This window comes from Larus michahellis, chromosome 1 (assembly GCF_964199755.1).
Source record: "Larus michahellis chromosome 1, bLarMic1.1, whole genome shotgun sequence".
Taxonomy (NCBI): domain Eukaryota; kingdom Metazoa; phylum Chordata; class Aves; order Charadriiformes; family Laridae; genus Larus; species Larus michahellis.
This window is the reverse complement of record NC_133896.1, coordinates 15,173,488-15,197,559: the sequence shown is the minus strand read 5'-3', so window position 1 is coordinate 15,197,559 and position 24,072 is coordinate 15,173,488. Positions and strand designations below refer to the sequence as shown.

General features: G+C 37.7%; 1 protein-coding gene across 6 annotated transcripts in view; it reads right to left on the bottom strand.

Annotated features, from left to right (window-relative positions):
- KMT2E (lysine methyltransferase 2E (inactive)) overlaps positions 1-22,997 on the bottom strand; it is a 62,413-nt gene extending 39,416 nt beyond the window's left edge. For 3 of the 6 annotated variants that reach the window (XM_074575181.1, XM_074574912.1, XM_074575095.1), the window contains exons 1-3: positions 22,476-22,823; positions 14,814-14,873; positions 4,799-4,983 (exon numbers count right to left, since the gene is read on the bottom strand). Coding sequence is in view for 3 of the 6 variants with exons in the window: in XM_074574912.1 (XP_074431013.1) it covers positions 4,799-4,869 (71 nt within the window). In the remaining 3 variants the exon portion in view is untranslated. Of the gene's footprint in view, positions 1-4,798; positions 4,984-14,813; positions 14,874-22,475 lie in introns of all 6 variants that reach the window. The other 3 variants (XM_074575266.1, XM_074575367.1, XM_074575001.1) reach the window with 2 other exon arrangements.
- Positions 22,998-24,072: the final 1,075 nt, after the last annotated feature.

Here is a 24,072-nt window from a genome sequence, read left to right as displayed (position 1 = left end):
ATAACCCTGTCCTGAAACAGAAAACACACTCTCTATACTATCATTTATCAAAAGGTCAAGGCCGCCTTCTCAAATGAGCATCTCAGAACTGGGGAATTTTGTGAAGGAACACCTCTTGGCAAAATATTTAATTGTATGGCCAATTAAAGCATGAGATACCACTTAACTTAAAAATCAATTTAAGAAAAAAATTTTTTGCTCAAGTAGCAAGGCACTAACTATTGTATTACAGACAAACACACCTCCACTTGCACCACCGACATTCTTATGGGCATCCTAAAAAGCAAGTTTTCAGGAAGAAAAAGTGTAAGCATTCAGATGTGAAAGAACACTACGAGGTTTTCCTTGCTTGTATTTTTGAATATAAGCCAGTTCTGTAACAGACTGAGGTACTATGCTTGTCAGTCTTCTGAGCATACCACATTTCTAGCTTCACTTCACCTCAAAGTCTAATTAAGGGAGATATTTACAATTTTCATCAAAACTGAAATATTTGTAATACAATACAGTATATTTGAAGTTAGACCAAAATCCTAATATTATGCCCTAAACCAGACAAATATTACCACGATAAACTGATCATGACGTTTTGCTAAAGTGTCATGTGTATTTGTTAAGTGTTATGGTTAGCAATTCAAAACTGTGCAAAATATTCACAAGGAACAAAATAAAAAGCACCACAGAGAGCCTCCCCCATGCTCTTGGGCTGCAATAATTTAAGACACTCCTGTAACTTGAAAACAGAAACACAGCATTTTCTCAAACGAGTAAAAAAAAAAGCAAAGATAGGCATATTTAAAACAAAAACAAACTCAAATTTTCATTCTGCAAGTGAAACAACTAAATATTCTGGGTCATTTCTGACTGTTTCTATTTAAAAGCACAATGCAAACTGAAGATATTCTCCATGTTGCCAGCAGATGGCATTGATGAGAAATAAGTAACACATGAGATCAGTTTACAAAAACTGAGTCCCTACAAAGTTTATAGTTAATCTCTATCAAGGAAATCAACTATCAACCATTCTAAGCAGTACTCAGTTGTTCTTTAAAGTTTTGTCTCACCTACCCCATTCCTTTTAAATACCGTTTTGTTTCTGATCACATAGTGGGGGGGGGGGGGGGAGGGAGTGGCTTTTGATTAACACCCAAAATACAATCAGCCCTTAGAATCTGGGGCCATCAACCACTTCTATAAAAATATAAGTATTCAAATGGAAAAGAAAATCTCACTAAAAAATTTCTAAGGCAGGTGGGTATCCAAGCTTTAGGCTATAAAAACTTAACCAATATTACTTCCTGAAAACATTTGTCAAAACTCAAAATGAAACCTCTTGCTTCCAAGGACATTTCAGCAGCATCAATCTGCCATATGCCAGTTTAACAGATCTAATTTTCAAGGACTTCAGGTTTGTTTTCCCTTTGCACCAGCCCCCTGAGCGGTATCTGGCTGAAGGTCAGCTCAGATAAAGGAATGTAATATATTTTGTATGAAAAACAGGGGTTTTTTTATGTTAAGACACTTCATCTAACCAAACACATCTGATGGGCTTCACTACCTAGAGAACAAAGAACTGAGCACTACTTCTCTACCACAGTTCTGCTACTTAAGCACCTCATAGCAGGCCCTACATGTATAGGCTGGCCCGACACTGTCTGTAAGAACTGGCAAGCTTCTCATCACCCTAAAAATACTTTAAAAAAAAAATAAAAATCCCTGTTTCAACAACAGTAATGGGAGGGCAGGTTTTCATTCATTTAAGACTACAAGTGTTCATGATCTTTTCTCCTGAATATTCAGCTCAATGCCAACGATCCATATACTGTGGTTGATAGGTTCGTTATACAGGCCTTCTCTCTAAAAAAACATATACAGATATTAAAACCAGTAGAGCAGTACCATCAATGGTATTTCCCAATGTGTAGCTTATATCATGCCCTAAGCTAGACTAACACTCTTAAGTCAGGTAGCCCATTCTGAACCTTCCAAAATGGCTGGCTCTGCTTACTACTACACAGTCTTTAACAGTAAGAAGTCGTGCATATTCATCTTTAGTAAGCCATTTACAAATAAAGGCAAAATATGTATGCGTTCTGACTACTATGGCACTACGAACATCAATCCACCACTAGAGAGCTCACTTAGGTGCAAGTACCATAAGAGACAGACTATATTCACCCAATTTTTCCGACATTCAAGTTATTCTCCACATAACTATTTGCTACTGTTATTAAAATATTGTGTGAAACTACATAATCACATAAACTATCCACCTTTTTAATAGGCTTATCCCTTAATTTGAAGCACAAGGAAAAAATCTCTCAGCCCTAATAGATGGCACTAAGCTAGGAGTTCTTTCCTGGGCTCCTTCTCCTGCATAATCAGGTTTGCCATTCCCCCATTCTTGTGTTTGTCCATGCTTCAGCAAATGATGAAGCAATATCAGACCTGTCAGCCACAATGAAGAATTTCCAACTCCTCCCTCTTGGGAAAGCCCCAGAACTCGCTCAAAGACTATCTATGATCGCTGTCAATACAATCTATATCCAACATGCTACTCTCTGGAAGAAAACATAAAAAACCCACGTAAATCACACAGACAGTGACAGAAAACGTTTACAACTGTATAAGCTGGTAGGTTAGGGACACACCTTTGTATCACACTTCTTTAGACGGTGACATGGCTTTTAAATCAGTGTAAGCCAAATCATGCAACTACACATCTTTCAGGCTAAGTATGGCAGAGATGACACGAGTCAATCTAATCGTTAACAGCCACTTAACATCTGAGGAAAAGCAGTTTCTAACTGGGTCGCCATGCCACAGTTATCAAGCAAATAACACACTGTGAACTCTATCTTGTTTATACTGACAACTATATTTATTTATTTTAATTTCAGCATGGCATGCTGTGTCTGCAAGGAACGTCAGCAACCTCGGGAATCATGACCTTCTCTAAACATAAAAGAAAACCACAGGAAAAGATAATGAAGACAGCTGTGAATGGGTCACTCAAGTTAAAAAATTTTCTGCACCAAGCAAACTAGTGCTCATTGTAGGAGAGATCAACAAAACAACTTTGAAAGTTTAATGTAACAAAAAGCTTCAAATTGCAAATTTAGTTTTCTTCAGATAAATGGCGTAAAGTTAGAACAGCCTCATAAATAACTGAAAGCACAGGAGAGAAACATCCCCTTAAAAAGCTGGGCATGAGTTCTGCTCCCAGTGTATAACATTTCTTTCAAAGTTTGGATGAAAAGCCATTTGCTTCTTAAATGGAGTGATATTACTTAATACACGCTCTCAAGCAAAGGCTATATGTAAACTATTTAAATTCATGTTAGTTATTCAATGCACCTGTTAAACGAAGGACCACTTTATGAAGTTTATTTTTGACTTATGAAAGACTTCAAACATGTACATAAAGTAAGTCTCCTCCATTGTTTTAGTATCGAAAACAAACAAATATATTTTTATGGTAACCAAAGACAGAGGAATTCTTCAACATTACTACAGAAAGGCTCAGAGGAAAGCAAAGAGGAAAGTGCAAGTGCTTAAAAAAAACCTAAACCAAAACCCAATTTAATATAAATGATGAATTTAACATTTTTTGTTAAATCCAAGAAATGAACTGAATGTATATGCAAAGAAGTATACAAAATACAAGAAATGTACAAAATGTGGCTTACGTAAACTGATCTTTAACACCTCCTTTACTGTCTTTTGACATACATCTCTTTGTGAAAAACTCACCTGTCATATATTCTACCAATGTAAAAGCAACAGAGAGAACAGGGGGAAAAAAATCCAGATACTATTCTGAATACACAGAGCTCAGTGGGATGATGTACCTATGTGCACCAGTAATAGTTGTAACACCACCTTGGTCTTTTACCCCGCAAAGAACCAAGTTGTCCAAAATGCTATTTCTCTTCTCATAGCCAAGTTGATATTACACCCGTGGAAAGACGTTTGTTTGACAGGAAAAATCTGTAGTCGAAGATCAACTATACCTAAACTCCAGCTTATTGATACTCTACAGATTTAGATGCCACTAGAGGAAAAGAAACAAAACCACCACCACCACACCACCAACCCCAAAAACCCACCAAAAAAACCAAACCAAAGCCTTTCCCCAAACCAAAAACCCCTGAACACCGTGCCCCACCCCCCCAAAAACCACACAAAACCCAGGAATTCAGTATGCTTCTTTCATGCAAATAAGAGTTTCCTGAATTCAGGATTTCATTGACTCTTTGTAAGACTTTATACACAGTTATCCACAGCTACTAATTGAAATGAATGACTAACAAGTGAATTTCTACTTGCTTTTCAATATAAAATAACTTCGTGAAGACATGGTATTACAGAATTAAGCTAGGCCTTCAGCTTTCAAAAATAAAGGTATCCATGTCTAATTACTACCGCTTTCTTGCAATTTACCATGCCAAATGAATTTACCTTTCTAACAAGAGAAATCAAAAATATTTTTTTACATATAGTTAAAAGGAAACTGAGATGGTAAAATATTTTAAGTATGGAAAGCAAATCACACAGCATCTGTATTTCTCAGTCTGATAAGCAAGAAAAACCCAGCATCTGTAGAACAGTTTAGCATCTCTCCTTTGCCCTCCCTGATTAAGAATAAAGTGACAGTTATTAATTTAAGTAATTAAAGATTTAATAAAACTAAGGAGACTCCCAAGTCCTCTCCAGCTGTATTCAAAAATACTCACTAGGTAAAAAATAAAAATAATAAAAAGGTAAGAAAACTTACAAATGATGTTCACATACTTACTCTGAGCCTGCAGCCATTTCCAAATAAGAAGTATCTGCTGTGTCAACCCCCAATGGGATCACTATGCTCATGACGTTCGTTTCTGATAAATTCGATTACTACGGAGTCCTATGCATTGGTATCCAAAACACTGGGGCATGCCAGCCACAGTGCTCATTGCAAACATCTAAGTGCATCCACAAACCCTGTTAAAAAAAACAAACCAAAAAGCAGAAGATTCAGTCAGTTCATTTTTAAAGCCAGGCAATTTTACATCATGTATTAAGAAAAACACAACACACCAACACGCTTTTATCTGTCACAATGACTTCATTAGTTTTACTTTACACAAGCAAAAGGAAAAGAAAACATTCAATCTTCTCTAAGAGTTCTTAACTTCACTTTTTTTAAGACTGTGATGATCTTATGTCCTGAACTTAAAAATATTACAAACTGACAAAAATATTATTTAAATTGGTGATTTAAAAAAAAAATAAAAATCATTCATCATGTTCAGTGAGGTGACAGAGATTTATAGCAGACTTACTGAATGTCAAGTATGTTTGCTTACTGCTCTATATCGTCAGAGCCCAGCTGGTGCAATTTTTAAGAGAAGCCTAATTACAGAGTTTTTAAAGTATTTCTTAGAGAGTATTGTTCACTTTTGTTTTGCACTTTAAAAAAAAAACACTACATTTCAGTGTCCATGATACAAACTAAGGCTGTCAAAAGAAACAATACCATAACTTCCATTCTGTATTTTTTTAAACCAAAATCATTCTAATGATTCACGATAATGATATGAAACAATTTCCATCTCCTTTTAAGGGATCACCATCAGAAGACATTATATCTATTGGGTGCCACTTTTAGAAGATTTTGTGGTGTTTTGGGGTTTGTTTTAGCAGTAAACTAAAACCACTCAGTAGTAGTTTTTAATTGTAGAGGAAAGCTACAGCCTGCCTGACTTGCACAAGTCAATATAACAATCCCACCTGTGTGCCAGTTATTACTAGTCTCCCACTCCTCCTTCCAAGTAGGGAAGAACACCCAACCAAGTATAGAGAGAAAATGTACATAGCACCTCAGCTGTCTCCACTCACAGATTAAGGAACTAATGCATTTTTATAGCCTAATATAGACAAGGTTTTCCACAAGTGAACTGAAGCAAAGTAATTGAAGCAAAATACCCCCATCTTCAATACCTGCACAATGAATAATTGCAAACTCCTTCCAAAATGTCAAAACTGCAAGAACACAGACCCCTTTGCAATGAAGCATGTGCAGCGCCCAATACATACATTCCTCCCATCCGACAAAGCATAGTCTCTTAGCTGAAGTCTACAAAAGCCCAACAGTTTTGAAATCAACATATTTTAACACACTCATCCTTTCCAAGAAAATACTAACAAGCCTCTGGTGAAAAATGGAGTACTTATTAAAAGGAATTCAGAAAAGCACTGTGGACTTAAATCTGAATTTTCTTCTTTTATTGGTAAAGTTGGAATCTTCAGGATAAGCGGCACCTACAGGGCATCTCTAAGGTATGAGCCGGCACCAAGTCGTCATCTAACTTCTTAAATTTTATCTTACTGCTGAAGTCTGGCAATTAGCATCAAATGTCTTGGCAAGTGCCTAAACCTTCTACAGTTCATTCCCGCTCTAGACAGTAGAAGTGTTTTGGTCCCGTTGCATAGGTCACTGAATACAATGAACTGGAAAACAATCTGGACAACGAGCCACTGGGTTACCTGCTTTCCTCATTTAAACACTGATCATTTTCTTACCAAATACCACAAATGTCAGTGTATCACTAGCTATGCATAAAATTAAGGAAACAACATACTATTTTCAAGAATAAGCATCAAGAAAAACCTGATAAACCAAAAGCAGGTATAGAATATTTTTAGTAGCAGGCATAAAAGAAACCCCAAGCCCCTCCTACAGTTTAAATGAGCACTTGTTCTGTATTCATAGGGTAGAACCTTGAATGGCCTCATCTACAACTTACAGGAAACATCAGCTTACCACTTAGTTCTCCTCTTCTGAAAAAGTAAGAAATTTATCTTAACCCCTATCCAATAATGGAAAGGAAACCATCAACTTTTTCAGTCCAGGTACATCAGCTAACCAGGTTAAGGGTTGTTGCACTACCAACTGCAGTTTCATCTATGCTAACAAATATTAGCATAGTAGAGATTTGATTTCATGCTTGTAATTATGTTATTCTAAAAAAAGTTTTAGTGTGTTTCAAAGTAGGTGTGAAAAGACATATTGGACACCACCACCTGGGATCAAGATCCTCACTTAGACATTTCTCACACTTAAAATTACTTTGGTTGGTGGTGTGTTTTTTCTTAATTTAATTTTCTTTAAACACTTCCAACCAGGTTGAGTAACAACTGGAAATTAACATAGGCAAAAATACCCTGGAGACTGGTGGAACTGAAGAACATGCCTTAAGACAGTGGCCTCATGGGCTATGACACCTGCAGACTTACATAAAACAATTGAGGTTACTCAATCAACATATATTCAAGTGGTCTTTACTGTCAACACAGGAAGAAGAGATACAGTTACCAAATCTGAGAATCAAGTGAAATTTGTGGCTTTTTTTTCTTCCAAAGTAACACAGAAAGGTAAAAGAGAGCTATGTATATGTTTTTAGAGCTATGTATAAATAGAAAATTAATTGCTAATGCATGGCCTAATTAATGCTATCATCTATAGCCAATTGAATACATCACCCCTCTTGTAAGAAAAAAAAAGGGGGGGGGGGGAGGACATCGGGGAGATGAGAACAGAGCCAAGATAAACTTCTTACCCTACTGCAAGCTATTGAAATACATCTTTAAGCCTTAGTCAGAATACACTCAAAAATTCCAAGAGACTAATCTACACTGAATAGAATCAGAGACTTGAGGAACTCAAATTTATTTTGCCAAACAGCACTAAACAGCAGTTGTTTCATCTAAAAGGAAGGAGATCATTGTAACACTACCTCACTATTTTTTACTACCTTAAGATTTCAGATCTTCAATGCACACACAAATACTTGTAGGCTTGCAATACCTACACAGACAACTTAATTCAAACATAGCTCATTATTTACAAGTAGCCATCCTCAAAAGATTCCAGGGCGGTGGAATGTGGTGGTGGGGGCAATGACAGGAACCACCCAGGATAAATTTATTACACAATGTCCACTTATTAACAGAACTGTGACCTTATAGGCCATCCACTGATGACCACCACAGTGATGCTGGATTTGGGAGGAAGGAAAATTTATTTTTTGTCATGTCAGAACCAGAAGTATTGTCATGACACACTAAAACATTCCCAGTATTTTTACTGGATTATACTACAAAAATTGGAAAGTTCACAACAGAAAATAATGTAACCACGGGGAAACTTTCTTCCTTACCCATCTTAAAAGTGATTGCTTATCCTTGAACCTAGATATTTTAGATGACTCATAAAATACTATCTGCTATCGTAATATGCTACTTTCCAATTTCTGCAAGTATCCATCTATTTCAAGTCATTTTCCTTTCAGAACTCTGACAATCTGTCACCCACAGCCTTCTAAGAAACTTGTTTCATGGGTGCATTTCATTTAAGCAATTGGCCAGGAGAAGTGGAAAGGCAGGTGCTAAAGAAGAAGTCTTCCTACAATCCAAGCAGATTATACACAATTTACTGTTTTAAGAAAGTCTTCCTTCAAGCAGTACACAAATTTGAAAGTTAGAAAGACCACAGTGGTCTGTCCAGTTAATTTCAGACTCATATAGTTAAAAGGCAACATATAAAAACTGCTGGTCCAAAGTTCAATGATCAGCTCTTCATTTGGCAAAGTAGCTCACCTACCGTACCTTAATCTCAACTGTAGAGGACCTCCAATTTTGTTGGGGCCCACTCTATTCTTTTAGTGATAATATACTGTAAACTTTGAAAGAATTTTGGCAATTTCTTATATTCGCCAGTTTTTCTTCGTTACCACCCTATCAGCACAGCTTTATTATATGAAAACATATTCCTTATTTGAGGAAATTCTGCTTTTATTTAATTGCAGTTTAAAAGTTTATCTGGTTCTAATAATACAATTTTCATCTTAAAAAACAAAAAACTTCTTGTTCAATCTGGTTAAATCATTTATCTTGCACAAGATCAATCTCCTGCAAGAAACTTATCAGACTTTACCATTCAATCACACTGGTTTACATTTTTATGCCAGTTCTTTTTCTTTCACAAGAATACACAGGTGCTTTTTGATTTAACGGCCATATCAAGTCTAAAATATTTGAAGCCTCACCATACTTCTCATGACCCACTTTGCTTATGATACCAGAACCATTTCTTTTTTAATTAATTGTGCTCTAACAACAGAATTATTAGAGTACAATACATTCCAAATTATTCATCTGTGTGGCTTTAAACAAAGACCATCATTTATGCATTAAACAACAGAAAATAAGTTACACATTACCCCTGAGGTATTCCACTTACACAACATTATTCTGTGGTCTAACAAAGACCATATGTTTCCTTTCTGCCACGTCCTTCTAAGATCAATTGTGTGACAGCAGAAGAAAAAACTTAACTTTTTCACTAGTACATGGAGGAAGAAAAAAACCAAACACACAAATATGGATGGCTCAACTCCTGAATCAGAAGGTAAATGGATAATCTCCTGAAATTACATCAGTATTTTTGAACCTAATTCTACAGGGTCCAAACATTCAAAATCAAATCCATGATCATATGTTGGCAGAAAGGAACTCCAAGTCTACTTTATCAGCATGTCTCTTTTCTCTCCTTGCACTTGCTTCTTGTAGGACCATCAAAAGCTATATAAACAGTTTCAGGAAACAAGCAGATGATAAATCACCTAGATAGAAAGTACACTTGAAAAATAAGAATCTGAAGTCTAGCCAAACTGTCCAGATGACTCTAACACGGTTTCATAATCCTAGCTATCAATCATCCCCTCTAAGTGTCAAGAGCTGAGACAAATTCTTCCATGGCCATTTTCCATGTAAGTTTTTTTGTGTCTTTGCTTTGGATTTTTTTTCCCCCCCTAAGAAGGTAGGAAAAGACATTGTTTTTTAAAAACACTTAAGTACTTTTACTTCCATTTTTGTGTATACAGTCAGAAACTGAGTTCCCAGTACTTACATTCAAACAGAAAGTAACAATATAAATCTGACCAGAGAACCCCAAGTTACCTTTATTTTATTAATAATGAAGAACATTTTTCAAACTAGAAGAAACCAAACAGTACTGGCTGTACTGGGAAAGGTACAACTCATATAGTTATATGCTACATCAGTAGCTCACCTCTGCAAGACAATTAACCTTTTTTTTTTAAGAAGGGAGAGGGAAGAGGAAATAGGACCAAGAAGCCTGCTAGAACCTATGCTGTATGTGAAAGAATACTAAAGCTCTCATCTCGGTGCACAGATGCAAAACTTTTCATAAAAATTAAAGAGAAGAGGTGACAGCAACACCAGAAACAACTTTTTGCTGTAACGATAAAAAAATTCTACAGGAAAATTAATATATCAAGATAGTATCATATACTTATTACAATAAGGTAGGCTTTTTTGTTTCGTTTGGGTGTTTTTTTTAAATCCACATTCACCCCTAATGCTACAAAAACTAAGAAGGGGGGAAAAAAATGAAATCTGTTTTTACTATTCTTCTTAGTACATATGACAGCTTTTTACACAGAAATGTCATTGTTCCTTGTCTTTCCTTCCCCATAAATCAGTTTCCAGATTCTGCTGTCATACCATAGATAGTAAAGTCAAAAAGCATTTAGAAGTTAGGGAAAGAATCCACTATAAAAGTCAGGAATAGAATACAAAACAAGGTACAATACAACTTTTGTTTTCTAATTTATAAAGGGACATTAGTGAAACAATGAATTAAGCTTATGACTAAATTATTTCTTAGCTCAAATCTAAGAATTTTCCACATGCATAAAACACTAATTTTATAAGCTGATCGCTAAATCAGTTTGTTTCTCACATCACTAAGCATTACAAAAATATTCAGTCTTTTTGTTCCTGTTTTTATGACTTCAATATACACATATTCTCCATTATTTTTTTCTAGCAATTGCCTCTACCAGTCACCACCTGTTGCAAATCACAAAATGGAAAAAAAAAAAGTAGTTACATAGTTTAGATGTTTCGAGACGTGGAGATTTCATCACAGAATGCCTCTGCAGAGAGAATTACCAGGGCCTCCCTAAACGCAGAGCAGAAGTTTAAGGGAGAAAAATCTAATTATAATTCGATCAGCCTATAATTAGTCTATTTCATGAGAGGAAACAGTGCTGGTTAAGACAAATCATTATTTAGATTTTATGCTGGTGCATGCAACTTTACCTCAAAGTCCTTAACTAGTGTCACTGCAGAAAGGTTAATATACTAACCAAATTACCATCTCTATACTGTATCTGCTCTGCATCTTCACAAGGTCTATATTATATAAAATATACTAACTAGAAGGAAAAAAGATTAAACAAAACCTTCTAACCTATCTCCATAGGCCAACGATCTTTCCTTAAAAGCAAAATGATTTAACTTTAAATACATGTTACAAAATAAGTTAAAAGTGATAATTTAACCATATTTAGTAAATCGATTAACTGAAAGGTCTGAGAATAATTATCACCCCTGAAAAGTTATCACGTATTATCACATCTGAAAAGTTTCAGCCAGTGCTCCCCAACTTATGGAGAAATGGGCAGTTCACCCCATGTTTAAGTAGAGCTTATTTCCCCTGCGTACAAGTATGGAAGAGGCTCTCTTTTGCTAAACTACGACTACTGGTAAATCCACTACCTCACACCCTTTAACCACAGGCAAAAAATTAGTAACAATTTCTTGGAGTAATGTATTTAAGTATCAGAATATACACAGTATACATAAAGATTTGTTTTTTAAGGGATGTGTACAAATCTAAGGGAATTAACTTGAAGCTTACTGGAACAAACAGATGAAATTGCTGAAACAAACTGATCTGCACAGTCAATTTTCCACTCGTGCATGGACCAAGGAAGTAGTAGTGTAGAGAAGAGTTACCAGATTTAGAGGTAAAAATGATTCAGACACAAAATACACAAACTAGTTGCATGATAGTCTTGAGTCAAGCAAGACCTTTCAGCTCAACCAGCACAAGATGCTAATCTGGTTGTAACTTCAAGTCAATTTGAACGTAAAAGCAATCCATCTGTACTCGTACTGCACTAACCCAAACCAAAACTCCAACTTCCATTCGCTCCCAGTAGAAAATTCATGCTACTCCGGGTCCAGGCTGGCTCCAGAACCACACAGAATCACTCTGAAACTAAACTCAACTAACTGGTGGAGTTTCCCATCTTATCAGGGTCTTTCAGGCAAGATGCAAAGGCTTCCAAGATCATACTACTGCTTTCAGACCTCGTCTGACTCCTACTGATTTTGATGTTAGTTATTTATACGAGTCATCTCCGGTAATAGAGATAGATGACCAAAAGGTAGCACGCTTTTTGATTTTCTTACCACACCAGGAAAAATAGTCTACACGGTGTGTTGGTGCCTTCCTTCCCCTTAAAAATGCTTTCTTTACAAGGGCGGTGGATAGAAATATATTTGAAGTGCTGGTACGCAATGTAGCACACAGGAACATAGTTAAGTACCTTATAACTGAGTGACACCACATCAAGCCTACTACATACGCCAGAAAAAGGGAAACAGAATTTATAGGACAAACACTTAAAAACATCTTCTATGCATAATTTACCTTTTATTGAGCATGCAATTTAAAAATCTTCCTCTTCCCTCCCCCCGATTACATCATCTGTGTATACACGTTTTGCAATCATTAGCAAAAGCAATTCTTGTCATGCCTTCCTGCAGATTTACAGGCCAACAATTTTAACCTGTGCTCGTGGGAACCACCCTTCCCACAAAGAAATCCATAAGAACGGACCTAAGAAAAGTTGATACACCTATGCCCTAGCATAATCTATACAGGAGAAATTTCTAAGTAAAAATGCTCCTATAAATACAGTGTCACAGTCCACACATCCAGCGTGAAAACTACTGTCCTGAACTGTCAGAGCCAATAAACTGAGCTTTGCTACCTGGCTTCCCTGCCTACAATCTTTTTTTTTTTTTTTCCTTCACTTTTTTAGTTTTGTTTTTTTTTAATTAGGGGAGAGGGTTTACAGGGAGAGAAGAAAACTTTAAGAAGATTTTACTAATAAAAATTTTAAGTTTTGTTAAACTTCTGCTTTCTATTACTGCTCCAAGCACTTGTGTCTTCACTATACGATAGTCATTTGGAAAAGTAGTGATAGAAATTGACATTTTAATGGTATACTCTAGATATCCTTCAAATAGTGAACTACTTTGTGTGCATGCATGTGTATATATACATAGATGTACATATCTACACCCAAAGCAATCTGGAAAAAAATATATGCAGTATGTATATACATAGCATAAATACATATATCAAAGTAATCTGAATATTTATTTATTGCTGGCTGTTTCTAAGGAGATAACACATCTTTAATCAGACCTAGAAGCAGAATACATGAATAAATGACTAATCTCACCCACAAAGAAGTTCTTTCTCCATTTCCCCCGCCATGCTCCACCATGGTAAAGATTTTGCTAAGAGATTAAAAGGGATATCCAACTTCCAAATGTTACACCACTGCAGTTGCGGTATGATGTATGCAGGCTTAGTAACAACTATGAGTCCAAATTCAGACCTTTGCTACTGTTTGCTGCTCTCTATGGTAACCTAACAGGTAAATTACCAGTCTACTTCAAATTTGTGCCAAGACAAAAAAGGGTAGTAGGTAAAAGACAGACAGAGTAGGCACACTCGAATACAATTACAATTAGGACCCATTAATGACCAACTCCCGCAAATCCCATAGAAGAAACTATTTGTTCTAAAATAAATCTGGTTTCCTATGTATTTGTACTTTGTGCCCAAACATTCCCACTGACCTAATGTTCTCTATATCTCTCTCATAGCAGTATCTTCCTCATTACAATGTTAACTGGTCCTCGGCTCACTCAAAGGCCCCTCAATAATCTCTTATGCCATCCACACTGACGTACATGTTGTTAGTAGTCAGGTCTACCTCACCTCCTCCTCACATGTCCTGTCAGTCAACCAAAAGAAAATAAAAATAAAAATGAAAGGAGTTGCTATGGCTGGTTTGCAGTTACACACATGACAGATAATGGCTAAAATCATTATGCTGCCTCTCACTGTTTCTTCCAGGACACCGCTCATAGCTGCCCCTTTGCATCCCTTTTTGGATTTTCATTAAGCTTCAGGGATCTCAAGGGTATGAAATTCCTAACTCTATCAAATTTTGTTTTTTTTAAAGTTATCGGTTGTACTGACAGAGACCTAGTGATCATTAGACAAACTTATTTAAGAAACACAGCTATTACAGAGAAACTACTACGGAGTAAGGCTCCTCCTACTATTTTGCTTTTAATTCAGTGCCAATATAGAGTAAGAACAAGCACAGTGAAGACTTCATTAGCGTAGTTATGAACATCCTGATACAATACATACAGGATTTTACACTGAACAAAAACCTCAGTCGTGTTTGGAATGACAGCCAAACTTCATGAATTAAGTCTTCAGTTTGGGATCTAGAACCAAGAAGGAAAAAAAACCCTCCTCCGTAGTATTCAATATTCATGCATAAGAAAACCCTTGAGTTTCCATCATGTAAGTATCAATTTTTCAGTATGCAGGTCATTACATGCATTACACCAGCTCTAGTCAGTGGAAAGCAAGCTGCCCTTTCAAGTATAAACATAGAATCAGTCTGTCAGCAAAGTTTCTGCTATACAGAAGAGCTAGTTTCCACTGGCTGTAAGCTATCTTCCCTTTACTATCTGGTCCAAGAGCGCTCTTTCTTGAGTATTCCTGCAGAAGTGATGGAAAGCGCTCTCTCTTCCTCAAATATTTATGCCAGTCCATTAAAATATGGAAGACTTTCCCTTACCTCTTCTCTCTCTTCACTCCTCCTTTTCTTCTCTCAGTGGAAGTTAGACAAAATATGGGACTAGGAAGAGAAAAAGAACGAGTGGTAGAAGGGAAATAAAGGTAAATGCAGTTACACAAAGAGCAAGAACTAGTTTATTGAACAGAAATGTATCAAAGTAGTAGCGAGCAGAGGTATACAGAGAAATACCATGCTTACAGATTTTATTTTTATATTTACAGAAAACAATCCCCAAAATTGAAAATTAACAGCCAATCACTTGATGCCTCTAAGTTTACTGAACACCTGCCATACTTCTCAAAATAAACCACACACAAAAAGGTCTATCCATTCAAAAAGTAGCAATTATTTGAGCTGGAGTCAAGGAGTTGTAAAATACAAGACAAGCACAGCACAGGAAGAAGAGTAAGAGAAAAAATTACTTTTTGATAGCAATATTGCTTATTGCTTGCAGAAGTATATACTAGCTTCCCAACATTAGTGTCTTATACTAATATCACTGTGAGATGTAAAATTCCTTTAAATAGAAATTCAAAGGTTAAGAAAACAAATAAAGTAATTTCGCAGTAAAAAGATCTTGGCTTTAAGTCGGTCTTTGTATCAGCTCTTTCACTGCAAACATTTTTCTCCATCTACCATAAAGTGGTAAATAACCGCTGATTAAACTTACACAAAATGTGTATGTGCCTTACCAGTCAGTCTCCAAGAAAACATTTACACCTGTTCCTTTAAGTTATTATTCTTGACAAACATTTCAAAATATGAAGTGTTTTTGCAAGTACACACATTCCACATTCTGTAAGAATACTCTGCAAGTCATGTCTGCAACTGTGGGGGCTAAGTATATTTATTTTTTATTAAATGTAACAGTATACTTCATGGTGATACAGTCACTGGAAGATCTAAAATCTAAGGCCCAACAGTCCTCCCAAAAAGAAGCCTTTTTTTTTTTTCCAGAGAGGGCAGAAAACATGTGGCTACAAATACATATTGGTATTGCTTTCAACAATCTAAATATTTTGCTGACTTCATGACATCATGTAAATTTTTTCTATGCTGCTTAATAAGCCTTGGGAGCCTAGTGTAATTATTAGATACCTGATACATAAGCAGTAAATTCTTTTGACTTACTTGAAGTCTGCCATTTCAGCTAAGCAAAGTTTTATTTTTATATGTTTTCACTTAGGCAGGTTCCAAAAACTAGCCCCTCTGTCTTATCAGTGGCATTTGACTGATATGAATCAGTGCTTCAACAATGCTTCTACTCATACTTGTGGAAGCAGTTTGTAGACATTCACCTAGTTGCTGAAGTTACACCTGGGAATCTAAACACAAGCAAGTCAAAAAGCTGTGCTCTTTCAAACAGAAACTTTAATTCTTTCTAGCAGTTAGGAGAACTCTTATGTAATTTTAACTATAGTTCAACCTGGACTATATTTCTTGGTAACAACCTGTCAATATTTCAATTCTTTTTATTAAGGTTTTGTGAGGAAAAGGGCAAGAGAGGGTGAGGGAACAAAGGGAGGGGACCGTATCACATTCAAGGACAGCCAAAAAAATACAAACGTATAAGGTCAAAAGATTTTTCCTACAAAAAACATTTACTTTTCAATCACCATTATCTTACAAAACTATATTGACTAATTTGTGTTGATAAATTTAGATTCCGTGTATTTTTAACTTTATTTCTTTGTGTGTTCAAAGGAGATATCAGTATGCGTTTTTAATTGTAGTAACAAAGATATGAAATACGTCATCTTAGAATAAACATAACAAAGACATTCTGCCCAGCAGTGGAAGCACAAAACACAGCTTTAAAGTTCCAATACCACTGCCACACAGAAGGGAAAAAAAAGGATGCAGAGTTTGTCTTTAATTTCTTCCAGAAGACGCGATTGCAAAGTAAGAGACAGCAGAGAATGAACATTATACAAAACCACTACAGTCATTCATAAAAATCCTGCAAAATGTTATTAAAGAATAAGATTCCCATCAAGTCTTTCTACCCTAAGCAAAAAAAGAGCAATTAGCCTTGTTACTTGGTAAAGTAGAAGAATCTTGTGGTTAAATCAGTAAAAAAACTATTGTGCTTTTTATCAGTTTTACATAGAATTATTCGTGTTTCTTTCACAGTCATAGAATGATAGGTTTAGAAACCAAACGAGACATGTAATCTCTGTATACCTTCCCAAAAAGTTATAAATAAGTTGCTGTAATTCTCAAGTCTTCACCTTCAGTTTAAGTAGAACCTACTAAAAACATTCCTCATTGGAGAAGTTTCCTTAAACCAACAGTTAAGACAGGATTAACTGTCTAGACTTGGAATATCATCTGTCTTGTGATACGGTTTTAAACACAGCCCCATTATAACCATACTAATTAGGAGTTAACTCCTTTTGTCTACTCAAGGCAAGTTTAGAACCTCACCCACTGTTAAAGAAAAAAGTATCTTTAGACCCAGTCAAGTTAAAAGAGTTAAAGAGTAATGAACACCGAACCAATTTAAATATTCAGAGCTCCTCAGGGTAAGAGATCCAAACCTGACATCCTGTATACACTTTAAGTTCTCACTTTGTAAAGGTAGGATATTAATTTCATCACTTCTGTGACTGATGAAATAACCAACAATGGACAATAGATTATAGGTCCTCCTTCTTAAACTGTAATATAAAGTACAATAATGTCATTAGAATGTAGTCTTATCATCTTGTCTTTGAACTTGATGGTAATATATTTTTGAGATAGAGATATGAAAGTGAATGATTACCTAGACTATGATGGCATATAAAACAATACAAAAAACACAACTACAAATGAGAATAAAATAAAATTTAAAAAAGCTTCTCTAAACCTGAACCTGCATTATGATACTTTAATATCTACACCTAATGAAAATGTTAACCTAAAACTAGGATTAATACTATTTTGACATTCCCATACTTAGCCTGATTTGCGAAACTGCTGGGCCCTTGCAAGTCTCACCTAAGTTTTACAACACAGCATCTCCATCTAAGCAGAGTATGAACTATCACATGAAAGGAGAGATAGCACTCTTTCAATAAAATATGCAAAATTAACACATTTTACTTGCACAGGATACAATATGTGTGCTACTTCAATATAGTCGTCATTTGTACTTTTGAAAACACCTAACTTGAGTGGACACTGATTTACCATAATTCTTAGCAAATATTTTAATTAAAAAAAATCCAGATAAGAAAGCATTTAAGTCAAGCCTGTTAAAAAATATATACTTTGTACAACAAAGCTATCTTCAAAGGTTTACAGATAATTATTAAAATTTTCTAACAGCCAGCAGAGCTTAAAATCTTGCCTGTTTAATTAACACCACATTAATATATTGAGATTTGTAAGAGGAAGTAAAAATAATCTCAGTATCTCCTACCAAGTATATGAAACCTTGACACGGTTTCTTTTAAGTAACTTGTTTGTTATGCCTTAAAGGTAACAACAGTTTTGTCTTTGAACACAACTATAGGAGGTTTTTTGTAGTATCAAGGTCGTGAGCGATATTTTGGATCCTCAAAGAGATTAGGTTAACTTTTGTGAGTACAATTCTTTGGTTAGTAAGAAAATGTGAATATTGGTGTACTTCAAAATATTAATCTTGCACCATTCAAAAGCCCACTGCAATTAGTATTTTACATAATCCTGAATTTGGAAGAATGAAAAGTATTTTTTTTCTTAATCCACATTCTACATTTGGTTAAGTGGTTGTTTTTTTTTTTTTCCCAGAGATGCCTCAAGTTTCATTCTTAGCAATAAATCAAAACTACTATTTGCACAGTGGAAACATTTAAACACTGTACCTGTTCCAAAAACACTGCCCAATAAAATTTGCTTTTGAGAGATTCACAACTGCTTGTTCGTATGAAAGTCACAAGGCCAATAACACAGATGGACTTCCTTAGGATCTCTCCAGAAGTCTGAACTGGCATTTATATCTTCACCAATCTACCACCCCCCATTCAATTTTGTTAAGTGTTACACAAAACCAGCAAAACACTTTCATTAAATCTTCATTTACATGAATCTATTTAGAACAATGCCACGATTCTACAATTATGTACACCACTCCTTAACTAAGTTCCACGAATAGTCCTTACTAAAATTAGTATTAGCATGCACGCAAAATTAAGACTGTGCTTACATCAACCAGAGATCAGGACTAGAGAGACATTGTAGCCTTCAGTGTGACACCAATTTCTGTTGCTTTCCAACAGAATGTTAAGAGTTGTGTGTGCTGAAACTGTACCAAAGATATGAGGTAATGCAACTCCTAAAAGTAAACTGAATGTTGGTGCTGTGAGAAACTTTCCCTAGATATAGTCTAAAAAGGCAGTATTATTTCCCTTCTGAAATTTCCCAAATGGCAAAAAAGCTCACCCAAAAGGCTAAGTGACAGTTAAGCAGATTTTTCCTTTAGATATGAAAAGCTTGAAAATATGTACGTGGTTTTAGAACTGCAGTCCATATTGTTGCATTTGTAACACAATATTTGTAAATCAGAAACGCCTCCTAAAAAAAATAATTTAGATTTCAAACCTTCCTTCTTTCAAGAAGTTTTTATTAGTTTGGGGGGAAAGGGTATTCCATTTTTTATGAATATACTTTAACATATCAACATCAATGGAGTTAAAAAAGGCAGAATTTCCTTTGTAATATTGTCTCCTTAAAACAGATCACAGATCTGTTTTTACAAATGGAGAAACTGAGTCACATAGGCAAACTGACTCACTAAAACTCATACAGGAAAACTCTGGAAGATTTCAAAATTCCCAAGAGGTTCTTATGCATAAAATTCACAATCTAGAAAAGCTGTAAAATTTGAGTATGAATATTTCAATCTTTGGGTCTATTTCATTTTACCCCAAAAAAACACTTTTTCTAAAGTTAACAGAATTATTTTCTTTTAGTTTTAATCTTGAATCAGATGTCTGCTTGAGAACATGACTGAAGCCATGAAGTTAGACTGCGGAGCTGCACAGCCCTCTAAGTCACAATAAAAAAATTATTCACAAGATCAGGAGCTTTAAACCTAAGGAGAGGAAAGAAAAAGGCAAAAGGTTTCCAGAAAGGCCCATACTTACACTCCCTATAATCTTACTCGTGTACTTTTTAATAAACAGAGTAAGACATGGTTTGTTAAAAGAATCAAACCTATATAAATAAGGAAGGTATGACAGGAGCATGCATTACTGGACTATTAACGCATCACTTGGTGGTTGAAATCACTCAGCCTTTGGCCTCAAAACATACGAAAGGCATGCATTAACAACACTCGAAGTCTTACTATCTTATTTTTCAACTTTAGGTATACCTTAAACCACACATCAGTGCTTCTAAATGATACTAAATAAAATTCTTCAGAGATTAGAGGTAGTTTTGCCATTCCAATACCTCACTTTTGATTGTTTAAATCCAGAAGGTTCCAAAGCTATATTAGAATAGGAATTCATACCTCATTAAATCAAGGACAAGATTAAAGACAAGCATACAAAAAAAAGAGGGACAAATTAATTTTTTTGGCTGTCTTTTAAAATGTACAGTTTGCAGCCTCCATAGTTTGTATCAAGAGTACACTACACCAACTACCAAATAATAAATCCTTGTGACCTCCCTTCCCCCCACCCAAACATATTTATAGTGGTGATACTAAAAGGTTCATATTTCATTTAGGAAAAAAATTAGAGGTTAGGAAGTGCACTTTCCCTCAGTATTTGTATGTGTATTACTACAAAAACAATTTATACAGCAATATACAAAATAAATTGAAGACAAAAAATGTAGTACCAAGATTACATGGTGGCAGAAGAAATTCCACGTCTTAATAGTAACAGGTTACAATCTCACATACGTTATTTCTGTAAGTATTAAGTTCTTTCAGTACTCTCAAACTATGAATACATAGAATTACTACCCCTATGTCCAGCAAAGGTATTTCCTGGAAGGTGAACATGACGTTCACAAATGTGATTCCACAAAGAATTTAGATGACCGTTTTAGCGATCTTAATCCACTCCTTACTTTGATCAATTTTACCGCTTTTATGTCGTTAATAGGATGGACAGATACACAGTTTCCATCTCAAACACAAGAGCTTTTCCAAATTATTAAACCGACGTACATATTACCTTACAGCAACCTACACACCCCCCTCACAGAAGCCGCTTGAGTCTGTTGCCTCTTTCCACCCCCCTTTTCCCCGACAAGAGTGGTCTCGTTCACTTGCCTTTCACACACATAACCAATAAAATTAATCAGCTGGAACACAGCATTTTTAAATCGCAGTAAAGTCAAGAGATGTTTTGTACGTTATTTGAAGGGAACAGTCTTTTCATTTAAACATAATAAGACTCTAATATGCTGCAGACAAACGCGCTGCATGGGGTGTGGAGGACCCGAGCTGATTAGATTACCACAACATCAGCCTGAGGCCGCCATTTTTAGAATCTCTAAAGGACAAAAGAGGGAAATTAAAAAATTTGCTCCACATTTTTTGAAAAGTAACTTTAAAAGTATAGCGATCATAATCAATTAATCATGCATTAGCAGTACAGCCATGGATATCTCTTTCTTTTCGCTGATCTGAGCCCTGAATAACAAACACGTTTCGTTATTATTCCTTTAAGGTACTGTAAATAAACAGACTAAAACATTCCTAAATCTAGATGCAGCGCTAAACTTCTGCTTTTAACGACACGTAGTATGTACCATTTTAGGGACCTCAGGGCTTCCAGCCACCGCACATTCCCTAATGGCTGAGTATGGGGGAATACAGGACCTTTATAATCAGGCTATATTATGTTTCTCTACCCTATTTAGTACTACACAGTGAACCGTTTGTTTCTCTTCCCCTAGGTCTGCAGCAATAGGGTCTACCCCACCAACATTTATTTCTTTAAGGGAAAAAACCAGAAAAGACTGAAATGTGCCACCCAAGGAACACGAAGGCTGCCTGCAGAGAACTAAAGCGAGAAAGGGATGCACCAATATAACTACTTACACCCTCAAGAAAGGGGGTGGAGAGAATGATCCCCTTTTAAATTGGCAGAGAAACTCTTGAGGACTGCTCTCCGTTTGTCCAGGTTACACCACGAAGCGGAGATATTAGCAGGGAGGGGGGAAAGGAGGCGGGGGTGTGGAAGGCAGAGAGATTAGGCCTATAACGAGCCATTTTAGCACCACAAAGCAAAAATATACAGGATGGAGGAAGAGAATAGGCTTCCCTCAGCTTCATAAAACTCAATACGCAGTCCCAATAACACACAAACCCGTTCTTAAAACCACCAGTGTAAGGAAGCGTATGTTGTCACATAATAGCCCCTTTCGGCTCTTTTTCTAAGCATAATGCATAAATCTGGCATAACTGCCAAAAAATTCTCCTCAGCTCCTCCAGTTACAGTAACCCGCCATATTCACAAGATATAGCGACAGCCTGCCATTTTTTTAACCAAACCCCACAAAAGGGAAAACAAATTCAAGGCAACCTAAACAGAATTTAAACACATTTCAGGGCGGGAGGGAGTTACGCTCGCACCGGGGGTAAGGAGACGTTCCCGTCGCATTTCGCTCCCCTTTTGCCACCCCCCTCCCCGAAGCACCCACAGCAGAATACACTGGCAATAACCGAAGACTCACCTGTAATGGTCACAGGCCAGGCAGCAGGACCCCTGAGCTGAGCCCCTTCTCTATCCCAACCAAAACAATGCAACAGCCCCACTGCGGATATCCCTACCCTAGGCAGGACTCAACCCTCAGCAGGCTCTGGTAAAAGAAAGAAAAGGGAAAGAAAGGAAAGAGGAGACCCCCCCTCCCCCCAAACCTAGCTCAGTGCGCAGAACCCTACAGGGACCAGCTCGGAAGCGCCTTTGCCTTAGGACCTGTGTACAAACCCCGCTGCCGCCGCTGCTCCCGTGTCTCCCTCCTTTCAGCCTCCTACGCTCCCTTCTATGTCACTGCCTCTCTGGGAAAATGGCGTCCGCTCTCCCCTCCCTCCCCCTGCACGGGGCTCACCCGCCCCGCCTGGCAGGGGCAGGGTTACCAAGGCGAAGCCAAACAGCCGCCATTTTGCTTACGGGCTGAGAGCGCGGTCCGCGCCCGCCACTGAGCCCTCAGTGTCCATTTTGCAACAGCGCCCTGCACGTTACGCCGAACGGCTCCGGGTCTGGGCGCGGCCGAGACACCAGACTGCGGCAGGGGCTGGGCAGGGGGGCTGTCGAGGAGGTGCGGAGGGAAGTAGGGCAGCGGAGGAGGGGCGGCCGCAGCTGGGGCTGGTGCCGGGGGCGATCCGCAGCCCCGGAGGCGCAGACCGCGGGGGAGGGGCAAGGGCTCCGTCCCAGGCTGTTGAGGGACCGAAGGCGGGCGGGCGGGAGGATGTCTGACTCAGAACTGCATCCTCTGAGGCAGAAACGCCAAAACTCCCTCTTCAGCTGCGCTCCCCCCGCCACCTCCGGCTTCCTGCTCAGGGCCGTCGTTGCTCTCAGCATACCTATTCTGTATGAATCTCAACCCCTGGGGTAAATTTTCGCCACGAAGTAAGCGAGAAGCCAGGCAGGGGCGCCGCATCTCACACAGAGGAACTTACTTGAGGGGCGGGGAGGACGGGGGCGAGAAAGGGGAAGGAGCGGGAGCCTTGGTCGAGACCCGTTCAGGGCGATGTGGAGGTTTTGTCTGAATCTCCCTAGTCAATAAGGCACTTGAGGCTGCGAATCTTCCCCGAAGCGTTTTAAGGCTCGTATATAAGGCAAGTGGGAGAGAGTTTCTTAAAGCGAGTGGGACAGCACTAGCTGAAGGCGTTTCTTTTCTGCAGGGAAGGAGAACGAGCCCCGTTTCCCCGTCAGGGAACGGCCTTCGGGGAGCAGGTACCGTCTGCCTTCACCCGGACCAGCGGGAGCTGGCAAGGCGAGAGGCTCCCTCAGCGTTCCGGGGCCGACGCAGCCTCTCGCCGTTTGTACCGAGCTCCTCTTCCTTTCGCCATATCCCCTCCCAGCTCTTGTTCTGCCCGCACACCGCCCTGCCTCCCCTGCTCGGCGTCAGCCCCTCCAGCGATATGGCTGATTGAGGGAGGGGAGGCGGCGGCTGGGGTTTCATTCGACGCCCACCAGGGGCTGAGCGAGCCTCCTTCAGTGCGCAAACTCGGGGCACCAGATAAAAGCTGGGCTGGCAGCTCTTACCCTGCCTCGATGGAGCCGCCACAAGCGGGTGACTGGAGAAGCAGTTAGCAGCAGCGCCATAG